Source organism: Neoarius graeffei, chromosome 3, assembly GCF_027579695.1.
Source record: "Neoarius graeffei isolate fNeoGra1 chromosome 3, fNeoGra1.pri, whole genome shotgun sequence".
NCBI lineage: Eukaryota > Metazoa > Chordata > Actinopteri > Siluriformes > Ariidae > Neoarius > Neoarius graeffei.
In genome coordinates, this window is record NC_083571.1 from 12,810,752 (window position 1) to 12,826,790 (window position 16,039).

General features: G+C 42.7%; 1 protein-coding gene across 1 annotated transcript in view; it reads left to right on the forward strand.

Annotated features, from left to right (window-relative positions):
* The first annotated feature begins 776 nt into the window (after nucleotides 1-776).
* si:dkeyp-114g9.1 (uncharacterized protein LOC555399 homolog) overlaps nucleotides 777-16,039 on the forward strand; it is a 49,805-nt gene continuing 34,542 nt past the window's right edge. Inside the window, exon 1 of the mRNA XM_060915616.1 lies at nucleotides 777-1,034. Coding sequence (XP_060771599.1) covers nucleotides 777-1,034 — 258 coding nt within the window. The remainder of the gene's footprint in view (nucleotides 1,035-16,039) is intronic.

The following is a 16,039-nucleotide window of genomic DNA, read 5'->3' on the forward strand; positions in this document are numbered from 1 at the left end:
GTGCATGGTTTTTACAGATAATGTGTATGATGAATTACACCGTCTTTGTATGCTTCATGTAATGTTTGTAGTTTTAAATTATATTTTATAGTTTAAAATGTGGGTGGCACGGTGGTGTAGTGGTTAGCGCTGTCGCCTCACAGCAAGAAGGTCCTGGGTTCGAGCCCCATGGCCGGCGAGGGCCTTTCTGTGTGGAGTTTGCATGTTCTCCCCGTGTCCGCGTGGGTTTCCTCCGGGTGCTCCGGTTTCCCCCACAGTCCAAAGACATGCAGGTTAGGTTAACTGGTGACTCTAAATTGACTGTAGGTGTGAATGTGAGTGTGAATGGTTGTCTGTGTCTATGTGTCAGCCCTGTGATGACCTGGCGACTTGTCCAGGGTGTACCCCGCCTTTCGCCCGTAGTCAGCTGGGATAGGCTCCAGCTTGCCTGCGACCCTGTAGAACAGGATAAAGCGGCTAGAGATAATGAGATGAGATGAGTTTAAAATGTATATGCCTTTTATATGTAAATCCACATATGTTTGTGTTGGATTTACATATAAAAGGCATATACATTTTAAACTGTAAAATATAATTAAAAACTACAAACATTACATGAAGCATACAAAGACGGTGTAATTCATCATACACATTATCTGTAAAAACCATGCACAATGTCGACAGAAGAAGAAGAAGAAGCGACAGAGACACCCCCGCGGTGAAACTTGGTACATCCTGACAGTTTTAAAAGCTGTTATCCAAAATGGCGGCGCTTGGCGAGCTGAGTACTGGCAGGTATGGCCTACCACGACACGACCCTGGAGAGCGAGCTGCTGGAGCCTTTTTCCTGTTTATCTGTTAGCAGGGATGACCGTATGATTAAAAGTGAGCTCCAGGACTCGGACACAAACCCGGGTTTGTTATGTTTAAGCGACGAGGTGCTTATTGTGATTTTAGCTCCCCTGGAGCCGGTGTCTTTGTTGAGGCTCGGCAGCACCTGTTGCAGGTTGTTCCGGGTTTGTTCCTGTGACTCGCTGTGGACTCGCCACTTCCGGGTACGGTTTGTTTGTTTTTCTGAAAGTTTTAATAAAGGAGCAGTTGTTTTTGAGCAAACACAACGTATTTGAGTCTTGTACGCCCATTTCTAGCACTTTCTTGGTGTTACTGGGTACACAAATGCTAAACAAGCAATTAGCACAAATTAGCATCTGTTATTGATAACTGTTGGCTCCTGGTTTACACTACCGTTCAAAAGTTTGGGGTCACTTTGAAATTTCCTTATTTTTGAAAGAAAAGCACTGTTCTTTTCAATGAATATCACTTTAAACTAATCAGAAATCCACTCTATACATTGCTAATGTGCTAAATGACTATTCTAGCTGCAAATGTCTGGTTTTTGGTGCAATATCTCCATAGGTGTATAGAGGCCCATTTCCAGCAACTCTCACTCCAGTGTTCTAATGGTACAATGTGTTTGCTCATTGCCTCAGAAGGCTAATGGATGATTAGAAAACCCTTGTACAATCATGTTAGCACAGCTGAAAACAGTTTAGCTCTTTAGAGAAGCTATAAAACTGACCTTCCTTTGAGCAGATTGAGTTTCTGGAGCATCACATTTGTGGGGTCGATTAAATGCTCAAAATGGCCAGAAAAAATGTCTTGACTATATATTTTCTATTCATTTTACAACTTGTGGTGGTAAATAAAAGTGTGACTTTTCATGGAAAACACAAAATTGTCTGGGTGACCCCAAACTTTTGAACGGTAGTATATGTTTAATAATAGGGTTTTGTATACAGTCATGGCCAAAAGATTTGAGCCTTAACCAAATTTTGGTTTTCACAAAGTTTGCTGCTTCAGTTTTTATGGTGGCAATTTGCATTGACTAGATTGTTGTTCTAAAGAGTGATCAGATGAATTGCAAAGTCCTTCCTTGCCATGAAAATTAACTTTTAAGGGTTGCTTTGCAATCAGGGTACAAAGTTTGTGTCACAGGGGTCCAAAATTCAAATTGATTCAAACTGGTTCTTGTACCAGTTTTTAAGTGAAGGACAAGTTATGCCTCGGTCACAACTGGCCGTACGTGCTCCTACGGCCGGTCTACGTGCAAGAAACGCACGGAGGGCGCGCGTGTGACGTGCTGATTTTCGAGCCGTAGACTGGCCGCAGACCGGCCGCAGAGGTTCTTTGTCATGTCAAACAAACTCTACGGGCGCTTATGCTTTTTTTCAGGTCGCAAGACAAACTTACGGCCAACGTGCGTCTTTCTCCACGAACAAAAAAAAAAGCGCAGCGAGTTGGGAAACGCCAAAAATCGCACGGCCAAAAAATCGTACGTCTGGTTGTGACCTAGGCTTTAAAGAACAGGTAGGCAATGCATGTGTAATAGTTTGTATTATAACAAGATTAAGTGTAGCTTTAAGCAGGGCTGGGAGAAACAAATGAAGTGATTCTCGGAGAGGCACCGGCGCGGGAACCGGGGGTGCGGGGGGGTGCGGCAGCACCCCCTGGTGGTGGACCCTCAAAACTGACATGAACATAAAACAAAACTTGCGTGAAAATATATTTGTTTATTTGTTTTCATTTGGCTCTGCTGATTTTATATGTCATGTTTTAGATGTAGGATGATGAGGGCTACATTTTAGTTATTTAAAAAAGGATTTAATTAAAACTTATAACTTAATATGTAGCCTAGTGGACCATCAGAATTTTTTTTGTCGTGACGTTGACGTTCAGCTTTTCAGCGCGCGAAATTACAACAGGAAGCGAGTACGAGTCGACCGTCTGTAGAGAAGAGTAAGAGTTAGTTAGTTGATACTTAATAGTTACTATGTCTCAGAAGAGAACCGTGTGGATTTAAGTGGAATAATTGCGAGAAGTCATATGATCAAGACAGCGTTTTAAGGTAAGGCCATTTGGTTATTAATTTTGCCCGCTGTGTCGTGTTCACTTGAGCCTATTTGGTATGCCTTGAACAAGTGCAGGTGTTGCTAGCATCGTGCTTTGAAGTTGACTCAGATGTAACTACAGTCTTAAAAAATGTTCGTTTAAAACGGTGTCCATGCTCATCATGTTTTACTTTTACTTAATGGAGAGTGTGAAATACCGCTGCATCACTTTTATGAGTGATTTTTGCAATAGAACACTAATGGCCCTTTTCCACTACCCTTTTTCAGCTCACTTCAGCCCGACACGGCTCGCGTTTCGACTACCAAAAAACAGCACGACTCGGCTCGCTTCAGCCCTGCTTAGCCCCTAAAACCCGCACGGTTTTGGAGTGGGGCTGAAGCGAGCCAAAGCAAGCCGAGTGAGGCTGGGGGCGTGAGCAGACACTCCCCTGTGCACTGATTGGTGAGGAGGAGTGTCCTCACATGCCCCCACACGCCCCGCGAGCATGCTGGGATCTGTAAACACCGTAAACCCGGAAGGAGAAGAATTAAGAATTACGAGAATTTCTGAAGCCTTATGCGCCTCGCCTCATCTATACGCTCTTGCCAGTATCTGTTGGCGTTGTCGGTGACAACAAGCCACAGAACCAAGACCAGCAACACTAACGACTTCATGTTTATTGTTTACTATTCGGGTCGTGAGACTGCCGCTTAAAAGCTCACTGTTTGCGCTGCTTAACGACATCACCTGACGTCCACCCACTTTCGCTAACTCCACCCAATGTGTCCACCCACTTCCAGCCAGCACGGTTCAGCGCGGTTGTAGTCGAAATGCAACTCCAACAGCCCCGCTCAGCTCGACTCAGCCCAACTCGGCACGGCTCAGCCGCGTTTGTAGTGGAAAAGCGGCATAAGTTAGTGTCACTAACCCATAGTAGTAGGATGAGTGGGTTCATGGATTTCGGTCTGTTGATTGAGAGAACCATGGTGTTTGTGTTGTTCCAGCGAGAGTGTTGTTCTGTTTCGTGTGTGTGCGCGTGCGACTAACTACTGTATTTGAAATGCACACTCGCTTGACTGGATCTGGGTATGTAAGGCTGTAATCGGGTGGAATCCGCGTCTCCTTCAGTTTATCTAGAGCAGATGTAAAACCTGCGACTGTTAAACCACAGCTGTGCGCTTCTGCTTCTAAAATAACCTGTCCTTTGTAATCGTGTTAACTGAGAATTGTCATTGACAGACAGGCTTCAGATTCTTCCGTCATCACTCAAAAAAAAAAAGTCGTTTTTACGGATTAGGCCTATAAGTAGTAGGCAGTTTAACGAAATATTGCAATTGCAAGCTTAAAAGGATTTCGGACGCCTGATTGGTTAAAATGCAGGAAATTGCATCTAAGAAATACAAAATTTTCTGGGGGAGGACCCCCAGACCCCCCTTCAAAAAAATGTCCCAGGTCACGTCACAGCACCCCCTGCCGACAATGTCTTCCCGCGCCGCTGCGGAGAGGAGGTTTTTTTTTTTGACAATTTAGAATCCACTACTTCCATAGTGCTTTTAAATAGAAGGTAAACTGTGTTAGTTGTCTCTAATATTTATGTCCCAATATCTTGACCACATTTTAGGATGAAAATAATCATTTTAGATGTTATTTTATATTGAAAAATTAGCTGTCTGAGGACATTTTTTTGACACAATTACAGACTAATTTGATCAAAATAGTCTGAAAACTTACTGGCATTCAACATTAAAACTTAACTATGTTTCCAATGATATGGAACCAAATATTTGTTTTATGGTATAAAGAATGATTTAAGTGCATCCCTTTTGGAGCTACCTGTGGTCAAAAAAGCACTTTTTCTAAATGACATGAGTAATTTTGCTAAATATAACACACATTGCCATACATTCACCAAAAATAACGTTATCACCAGATTTTTTTTTTTTTTTGCATGGTAAGTAGAGCTATCACAGGGCTACAATAAACAACCAAGCTTATTTAGTCAAGCCTTTTGATATTGAAGATAAGTGTTAAATGTGATTTTTAGCTTGCGTACCCTGAGAGGAGTTGTACAGTCTGATGGCGTAAGGGACAAAGGAGTTTTTAAGTCTGTTTGTCCTGCACTTGGGAAGGAGCATTCCATCACTGAACAGGCTCCTCTGGTTGCTGATGACTGTGTGCAGAGGGTGACTGGTATCGTCCATGATGTTCAATAGTTTGTCCATATATCTCTTCTCTGCCACCGTCACCAGAGAGTCCAGCTTCATGCTGACCACAGAGCTGGCCCACCTGATCAGTTTGTCCAGCCTGGATGTGTCCCCCCCCCCCCCCCCCCCCAGCACATGTAAAACAGGACACTGGCGACCACAGACTGATAGAACATCCACAGGAGTTTCCTGCAGATGTTAAAGGACCACAGCCTCCTGAGGAAGTATAACCTGCTCTGTCCCTTCCTGTATAAGTGATTTGGTGTTGCAAGTCCAGTCCAGCTTGCTGTCCAGCCACAGCCCGAGGTACTTGTAGGAATCCACAGCCTCCACCTCGACTCCCTCGATCAGAACTGGTTGTGACCTTGGTCTGGACCTCCCAAAGTCAATGATCAGCTCCTTGGTCTTCGAGGTGTTGAGCTGCAGATGGTTCCTGTTGCACCACACAGCGAAGTCCCTCACCAGGCTCCTATACTCCTCCTCTGTCATCACTGATGCACCCAATGATGGCTGTGTCATCTGCGAACTTCTGAATGTGACACAGCTCCGAGTTGTAGCAGAAGTCCGCGGTGTACAGGGTGAAGAGAAGAGGGGCCAGCACCGTGCCCTGGGGTGTTCCAGTGCTGCTAATTAGTGTCAGACGTGATGTCCTTCAGCCTGACGTACTGCGGCCTGTCAGCGAGGTAGCTGGAGATCCAGGTGACCAGGCAGGGGTCCACTCGCATCCTGTTCAGTTTGTCCTGAAGCAGTAGGGGCTGGATGGTGTTGAAGGCACTTGAAGTCCAAGAAGAGGATCCTCACTGTGCCACTTCCTCACTCATTGCCATTTCCGCTATACTAAAACACAGAGCTGAGTGCAACTCCAATCCTCCATTTTGAGCTAATTTATCGCCATGCCACGGAGATGTGGTGTTGGCTGGTACAGCAACATGACAGAAGGCGGATTTGCATTGCATTCATGGCCCAAGAATGTTCAAACTGCAAAGATTTGGATGCGGTTTGCAAGAAGTTCACGGGCACATTGGGCACCTACGAAGTGGTCTCTCCTCTGCTCTGCACATTTTACTGAAGACTCGTACAAGACCTCTAATCTGTTGAGGAGCGTTGGCTATAAGCCCGTATTGAAAGAGGGTGCAGTACCAACAATTAAAGAAAACAAGAAAAGTATTTTAGATTTATTTATTTATTTTTAAAGTTCAGTTGCACCAGTCATCCCAGTTCACCAGTTGTTGGTGAAACCTGGAACGGGATTGGACGTATCGCTCAGGCAGTGACCTCCCCGCGGTTGTTAAAACCGGTGACATCCCGTTCTGTCCCGGGTTTTAGTAATTGCCAGAGCTGAGCAGTAATGTCGGGCTACACAGTATGAAGAAAAGTGAATGAGTGGAGCAGCAGTCTTATTTCTAAACTGGATATTGCTGCCATCTCGCCCTTACATGGAAGTGAATGAATGGAGAACTGAGTCAGATTATTTCAGAAACAATTGGCCACAAGATCAGCCTTCAAGAAGCGAGAACAGATGGGCTGCTTACCTGCATTTAGATTAATACATGTAACTTGCATTGTGTTTAAGTTACCAGTATGAGATTATTTAATTTGCTTCAGAATGTGATTTTCAGTTCATCTGGTTATTTAATTAGCCTTTTACGTTTTATCAGTGAAAATGCATGCATAATGTAATGTATGTTGCAGGGGCGATTTCTCAGAGACAACAAGGGAAGCCGAGCTTCCCCTAAAATTCTCTCCCCAAACTGCGGCATCTACGACGTTGAATTCTCATTAAAACAATAACTTGCATAATATATGCCCAAGATTGTATTTACGTTCATAACTATCCTGTAACTTGAGTGATGTCTGACGAACTTGCAGTTTGCTACGAGAATCACCTTTGCTGCCAGGCTGTAACCAGCGTTGCCAGATACTGCTGACTTTTTCCAGCCAAAGTGTTCAAAACCCGCCAAAATGCACTTAAAACCGCCCAATCTGGCAACACTGGCTGTAACCTTTCTTATTTCAATGGGCTCTATGGCTGGCAGCCGGGTATCCGTTGCAGTCTATGAGAGGGCTCTGAACAGCCAATTTCGGCTAGTTGTTATTGGTTAAATTCGACAAAATCGTCACTTCCAGGGAAGCCGGGCTTCTCTGGGACTAAATGAGACAGTGGGAGGGACAAGAAGCCGGGCTGATGAAGGATTATTGGAGGTAGTGTTTGAAAGACATGAGGAGGGCGGTACTTCAGCGAGGAACACGGAAGTATGATCAGTCAGTCCCCAGCGGATGTCGAAAAAGTGTAGTCGTGTGCCAAAGTGCTGTCCGACTTTCCATATAAACGTTTCTTCTCATTGATCTCTGTACATTACTCTGTAAATAAATGTAAATATTACTCGTTGTGCTCCGTTAACTTTCATCCATTCTATCAGTTTGATCATTCGTGAATTCACTCGTTTATTTCATTTGTAGTTCAATCTGGTTGTAGGCTAGCTTGAGCCTTATTGGGATCTGCAGTGCTAGCTGCTAACAGAAATTGGTGAAGTCTCTGGAAAGCACAACCAGCTGGTATGACAGGGTCACAGACCATTTTCTGGAAAAGGAGCGGAGGGCAGAATTTGTGTATAAATAGTGTGCATCATGTAATGTTCATGAATCTGAAGTGTGTATATTGTTCAGTAATGTTAAAGGGCTGATGACACGAACATGACTATGCAATTTCTTAAATAAACTATACAACATGGCAAACATGTTAGGTTTCTGTTATAATTACATGAAAAGAAGCTGTTGCGCAAATATCCAACTTTTAATTGCACAGCGCAAGAAAACTGGGTCCGTGGCTCGCGGCCATGTGACGTCAGCGGGAGAACACGCTGCGGTTCACTGGCTGTTCTACTCAATGGAAATGGCGCATGAAAACGCTGGTGAACTCTCTAATGCTAGCTCTTCCTCTTCTGGGAGTCTAGAATTGTGTTGATCTCTTCCAAATAGAATCTGATAGCCTACCCTCTTTGCCTCTCGTAGGCGGCAGTTACATGAAAGCCGCAAGCTTTCACAAGCAAATACATGACTGATATCACGCCGACTTTATGATTGCATTTATGATTATCACATACCTGCAAACTAGTCACCTTTCGGCGAAATTCGCCGTTTTGATCCCAAAATAGGTCACTTGTGTGAATCGTGTAGATCCGAAGAGGTTTTTGGGGGGGGGGGTGCGCGAGGCTTCGTTGCCGAACATTTGATTTCAATGTACTACTACTTCAAAGTACTACTACTACTTTTCTCCTCACACCCACATTCCGACCATTTCCGCCGCCTTCATACTTCAAACGTCTCTCTGATTGGATGACATTCCAACGAGCCAATAGTCTTACAGAGCACTGGACAGTGTCCGCGAATTGTAACTGAATAGAGGCGGGGTTTTCTTGAATACGGGTGTGTATAGGAGGATGGCAGAGATCATCCAAACGCAATGCAGAACGGGACACTGAGTCTTGAAAACAGCTCACGGAATCATATTTTCTGATTTTTTTTCCGGAACTCTATATTACATCCGGAGACGGAAAACATTTTTAGTATGCGGAGAAAGCTGTGTTACGATGAGTGCGATTTAAAGAGGCTTTAGGGTGGTTTTTTTTTTTTTGGTACCTGTGATTTTGGTGGTCTGTGAGTCGCGTTTTTATGACGTAAGACGCAAGGGGTGGGACTGTTACGTTTGAACCGAACGCGCGACACGGAAGATGTTTCTGTGGGCTGAAACAAAACAGAAAAAAATGTCAAGTCAATTTGAATAAAGTCATTTTTTGTTGAACATAAGGATCTATAAACGTGTGTTTTGGGTAAGAGAGATCATTTTTATGTGAAACTATTGGTGGGATTGTCAATTATAACGTAATGTGTTGATCTCGGTTGTATTCAGAGAACCAGTTGTGCGTGTGAGAGTGTGTGTGAGAGAGAGATTCTCTCTCTCTCTCTCACACACCATGAATTTGGCAGCACTGAAGGAAAGGAGGGCTGAATTTGGTGTCCAGCCATCTACCAGTGCTGCTGGTAATAGGGCAGAGGTGGTGGAGAAGGATAACATGGCGCGAAAGAGGCACATGGCAGAGCAGCATAAACGTGCCCTTGAACGGCTTGTTTGGGCCAAAAGGTCTAAAAAATGATAAACTGGTCTGCTGAAGAAAGTTTCTAGTGTCACACTTCAAAAATTACTTTTTTAAATTCAAATTTTACTTTTTATACTTTTCCTTCCTTAATGGTAATGTAATGAGGTGTCAGATGCAAAACTGAAAATTGCAAAGCTAAAAATGAATAAATCTTGTCTGTTTTAAATGTTGTCTTTTCCCTTTATTTTCCTTGATCGCGCGCTGTTTAAGGGGGCCGGGGGGTTACCGGTAGTTTGTCACCTTTTTCAACCCTCATGAGTTTGCAGGTATGTTATGTAGAATCTATAGCTCTACGTACCTTTATCTTATGTCGTTTCACAACACGTGTTCTGACAGGAGGACTATCTTTGGATCCAGCATAGCTACTAGTAGACCCCCTCCGGAATACTGGCAGTGTTGCCAGATTGGGATTTTTCCCGCCCAGTTGGGCGGTTTCAAGTGCATTTTGGTGGGTTTTGAACATATTTTGGGCTGGAAAACTTCAGCGGTATCTGGCAACAGATTCTGCTGACGTTTTCCAGCCCAAAATATGTTCAAAACCCACCAAAATGCACTTGAAACCGCTCAACTGGGCGGGAAACCTCCCAATCTGGCAACACTGTGTAGGCACTGCTGATGGTAGTAACACACGTTTGTGCTGAACTGAACACCCAAGAGATTCTTTTAAGCTGGGAAGGGTGTCAAAACAATCCAAATCGAAGTGTTCAGAGCACAGGACGGATGTTGGTGAGGGCTCCCACTTGTCACGAGTGCGCCTGACTTGCTTCACCTACTTCGCATGCAGCTCGGGATCTCTGGGAAACTTGAATAAACTTACCCCATCCTTGTGGGTTTTGGAGCAAAAGCCGGCAACACAACGCGAAGGCATGATAACTAAAATACTAATAATGACAAACTGAACACCTGCCGAATCAACAACAAACTGGTAAGTTAGGAGGAAGGTTCTTTCGCTGACGTCATATAGCTCCTCCTCCTCTTTCGTCTCCTGGGTGCTGCAGCCCTGTCAAATTTGCCCAAATTTGCGTTTATCATAACTTGTAAAATAGGCGCCTTCGTGAATTAATATATGGATCATCGGGAATTACTTTTTGTTATAAAACATCGCCAAAGATGTCAAAAACGTGTCATCAGCACTTTAAGAGAATGGTGGGCTCTGTGTTATAGGTTATACCTGGGTATAATATTCAAGGTTCTGTGTGTTGCATAGCCTACTTGGTTATGAATTTCCAGACTGTGTTGCAGATGATGTTCAAGGATGTGTTGCACAGCTGGGTATTGTGTTAAAGACTCTGTGTTGCATATCAGGGTATGATGTTCAAGGCTCTTCGTTGAATAGCCAGTGATTTTTGGATGTTTGATATTTTTGATTAAGGATATGAGGCACTAGCCTGGCAAGCCAGACTATAACATGAAATGTACAAGCAAAAATACTTTCTGCCACTAGGTAGGGTTGTCTAGTTCACTATGCTAATGGGGCACACCTTTCTATGCTTTGATATCCGGCCTACAGGTTTTACGATGAATGTGCAAAATGGGCTTCCCCCGTTTTAAAAACCAGCAGCCGCCACTGGTATGTTGCACAAGTTATAACACCTATCCTGTTTTAATGAGTCAACCCACAATCAATGAAGTCAAATCAGTCTTAGTTGAGCAAGTCAGTGACTGTATATTTCTTACTTTCACCATAAATTTATATGACTTTGGTCTATAGCTGTAAAAGGCCTCAGCCTTAAAACCGGTTCTTGCTGTGACTTCACACACTCTGGCATGGCTAGCTCAGCGGGGCAGCTCGAATGCCAACTTTACAGATTTTTATTCCCATTTATGCAGCATACAAGTGATAAGGATGGAGATACTATCCACTCAAACTTATTTAAAAATAAAGGCTCTGCATATCTCCTTTAATCACAAACCCCATTTCCACTGCATTTTAGCCCTGCCACAAAATGACTTGCTGACATTTCAGTGATCTTTTCCTTAGCTCAGGAGAAAGTGTTAAGAAGGACAAGGCAGCTGATATCACCCTGTCATGCTGATTGAATTAGAAGAGCAGACTGGTTGCTTCAGAAGTGAGGTGGCGCTTGAAATCATTGTCTTCTGTTAACTATCCTTACCTCCAAGATAACACATGCAGTCATGATTGCTTTGCATTAAAAGGGGCTTCACAGGCAAAGATATTGCTGCTAGTAAGATTGCACCTAAATAAACCATTTATCGGATCAAGAGCTTCAAGGAGAGAGGTTCAATTGCTGTGAAGAAGGCTTCAGGGTGCCCAGGAAAGTCCAGCAAGTGCGAGGATGGTCTCCTAAAGAGGATTCAGCTATGGGATTGGGTCACCACCAGTGCAAAGCTTGCTCAGGAATGGCAGTAGGCAGGTGTAAGTGCATCTTTGCACGCAGTGAGACGAAGACGTGGTTTTTTTTTTTTTTTTTTTTTTTTTTGGGGGGGGAGATGGCCTGGTGTCAAGAAGGGCAGCAAAGAAGCCACTTCTCTCCAAGAAAAACATCAAGGACAGTCTGACGTTCTGCGGGAAATACAGGGATTAGACTGCAGAGGACTGGGATGAAGTTATTTTCTCTGTAGCCTCCTTCAGATTGTTTTGGACATCTAGAAAAATGATTGTCTGGAGAAGAAAAGGTGAGTGCTACAATGAGTTCGGTCTCATGCCAACAGTAAAGCATCCTGGGACTATTCATGTGGGGTCGCTTCTCATCCAAGGGAGTGGGATCACTCAATTTTGCCTAAGAACACTGCCATGACTAAAGAATGGTATTAAAACATCCTCCAAGAGCAACTTCTCCCAACGATCCAGGAGCAATTTGGGAATGAACAATGCTTTTTCCAGCATAATGGAGCACCAGGTCACAAAGCAAAAGTGATAACCAAGTGGCTTTGGGAACAAAACATTGACATTTTGGGTCCATGGCCAGAAAACTCTCTTCAGATCTTAATCCGAGAAGCTATGGACAAACAAAAACCCCAAAATTGTGATTAACTCCAAGCACTGATTATGCAAGAATGGGTTGCCATCAGTCAGGATTTAGCCCAGAAGCTGATATCCAGCATTCCAGGGCGAATTGCAGGAGTCTTGAAAATGAAGGGTTAACACTGTAAATATTGACTTTGCATAAACTTGATGCATTTGTCAATAAAAGCCTTTGAAACTTATGAAATGCTTATTGTACTTCAATATACTATTAGAAACATCTGACAAAAAGATCTAAAAATGCTGAAGCATTTGTTAAAACCAAAATTTCAGTCTCAACTTTTGAACTTGACAAAAAATACTTCTCATACTCCAAATCTATAAAAAAGTATTGCCAGGCAAAACAAACCTTGCCTGGTAGCACTTGTATTAAGGAAGATATCGTGGAAAAAATGTACCCATAGGATACTCATGTGGCGGCTACTTATAAAATTGACACCATGACCATACAGTAAATATAGCTTATATATTTACTCTAGGAGGCTGTAGCCACAGAAATGAAATCCAGAAATGAGCAACTTAAAAATCACTAGTGTCTGTTCTTTTTATATTCAACTCTTGCCTCTTAGTTTTTGAAACTGAAACCTCTGAACCGAGGCTGACACGCATGCTGTCGCCATGACCGAAACTCTTATTTCCTGGAAATGGCCCAGTGCTAGAGCTCAGTGGGATGCACTTTCCCTCTGTAATAAGCATAAACGTGTCTGATTTCTTTAGTCCATTTATTTTGAATGGTGAACTGAATTGTATACACTCGCCGGCCATTTTAATCGGAACGCGTGTATGCACATGCGCAATGCACTATTGTTACACTTGCATTCTTGCAGCACGATGATGTAGTGGCTAGCACGTCCTATATGAAGCAGTAGACACAACAAAAACAATTTTGACCTTGTCCAGATCCTCAGTGTTGAGGTTCTATTTGAGACCAATGCCCATCTACCCTGAAAGTTTCATGAAGATTGATCCAGCTGTTTTCCTGTAATATCATTTACAGAGGGGAAAAAAAAAAACCAAAGAAACCAGACTGAAAACAATACCTTGCCCTGCTTACTCTGTAGTGGGTGAGAGAACAAACGTACAAGGCTGTTTTTCCAGCTAACTGTAAAATAAACATTTTTTTTCACAATTGGCTCATATACATGTATGTATAACTGAAGTCTGACAAATTTGGAAGCCTGTTTCTGCCACTTGGAAAGAAATTACGTAGTCTATGGCCCTGTCCACACGGCAACGGATTCAGGTGAATCCGATAAAATTTATCGTTTCGGCCTGGTGTCCACACAGCACTGGCTTTTTGGGTGCCCCAAAACGATATTTTTTTTGAGAACGGTTTCCAGAGTGGAAAAATCTGGCAACGGCACTGTTGTGAAGTCGTCTGGATGAGTAGAATGGATTTGTTTACGATGACGTCACAACCACATGACTAGAACAAGCAGCACTCGCACGCATCATTCGTAACAACAGCAGCAACAATGGCGGACCCCAGAGTAGTAGTAGTTCAGTGCCAGGTAGAAGGTTTTTATGCGCATGCGTCCTACTTCTATTGTTCTGGTGTCTCTGATGGGACCGTCTTACAGCGCACGTAGAGGTGTGGCATGTGTATTGCATCGTTTTCAGCAAGCGTTGCGTTGCCATATGTACCTGATATTTTACTGATCCGTTGCCCATGTGGACGCGGGGTTTTTTTTTTTTTAATATAAACCCGCTACAAAAAAAAAAACTCGTGTGGATGTAGCCTATATCTTGGTCGGTAAGTCATTTGACATCACACCAACTATTAAACAATACTATATGAAATATCAAATAAAAACCACTATAATTTACACACATTGTAGAAATACATGCTATAAACGAACACTTAGTCATTAGTTTCGTATTGAAGAGCCTTAACTTTAAATGTCTCTAAAGAACTACTTTCAACTATGTTTCTAGGTGGATGATTACAAAGTCTGGCCACTAGGTGGCGTGTAGGGCAGGCAGTTACTAGCACTGGCCACTAGGCGGCGTGTAGGACCGAAACCATCAGGAAACAACTCGATGGGTTTATGTATCTGGATCGGTCTTAGAAACTGGGTACTGTGGGGGTACCTTACTAAATATACTCAGTCAATAAACTATACGGTTTTGAATGGTGTTGGTTTTAATTTGAAATAAAATGAAGAAATACAGAACTAAATCTTTGATGTGAATACTCTTCAGAATTTGGCAAAAATTCTGCAAATTTGTGGAAAAATGGCGGCTTGATCTGGGACGTGATAAATGATTGACTACATCGCATTCCCTTAAGGTTGTAGTCCACTGAAAAGTCTACAGTTATCACTAATTGTATTTTAAATTGTAACTTTATCCACCTAAGGATTGGTGCGCTCACAGAATAATCATAACCGTAATAAAACATCATGCAAAATATTTGATCACCGTTGTAACTCCATTTTCTGCATACCCAATACGATCGTGTGTTTTGATCTAAATGGAAAGCCTCCAGGTCAAGGTCACTACCTCACCAAATCACTACGCCATATAAAAATTTAGTTATAAATCTATGATTGTTTTTTAAAACGAAAGCTGAAAGTTGGGTATAGAATGGTTTGTTTTTTTTTTACAGAATGTTACGATGGTAGCTGGTCTTGTATGAATTTCAGAGCTATAAAATGAGTTGTGGTCTATTTTTTACCGTAGCGTGTTATTTGTGTGCGGGGAAGGACACGTTAACAATTTGCATGTGTAGAATAGAATTTTCCACTCCAACAGTTAGAAGTTGATCGTGCTTCCATTTGCGGTCTCTGTTACGTGGGTGATCTGTTTGGACGTTATCACTGAAAAGGTGAGTTTTGAGTTTTATTTTTAGTCTTGCAGTATAAGGCAATAGAATGTTTTCTTTTTCATCTTTATTTCGTAGTGTTTGTGTATTTTTGGCCACTATTTTGCAACCATGGTCAATTTAGATCGAACTTTTGATAGAATCTACGGCTAGTTATTTTGCCCCGCCCCCGCCTCGTGCTCCCTCAGGTGCGGTAGTGATGTCCCATTGCTCACGCGCTGCAGTAGAGACCCGCGCGACCTTCAGCCGGTACAGTCGCTGTTTTACCACCGCCGTTATTCTCATCTTTCCGGTGTGTTCTTGATTTTTCCATTGTGTCCTATCAAATACCCAAAAAGTACCATATTATTCATATTTAAGTGAATAATCAATTGTCATCATAACTTGGCGTTTTTAACCCAAGCAATCAAAGAGGAAATTTATTCAATATTTTCACTCATCTGCGAAGGAGGGGCTTAATTCATGATGTAGTTATTTTATATGGAAATCAATTTTACAAAAGCATTTGAATTGTAATCTCAATTTTCCACAGTGGAGGCCAGATAAAGCAAGATGCTATCTTTATTCTTATTAAACATGACAAAAGAAACATTGAGTGTTAGGTAAATGCAAAAAACAGGTAAAATTAGAATTTTATTTTTTGACCATAATGTCCCAAATGAGAGACCAGTTTCTGAGACAGACCCATCTACACACTATGCCTATGGGGCTCTGCTCGCGTGGGCCTTTGGCCTGTGCAGGGGCTCCACTTAAAAATCCTTAGTAGCCTCGTATTGTTTGAACTTAAAATTTACTTGAACGGGTACTGACTCCAGTATTCTCTTCAGGACATGAGTAACTAATTACATCAATTTCAACAAGTCCAGGACACGTCTTGTAAAAATTAATCTAGACAACATCCTCCTTGACTCAGTCCACCCCAGTTCCCTAAGCATATTAATGGCGCCTAACAATTGGATGATGGTGGTTTGCACAAACGTGCAGTTAACATCTGATTGAC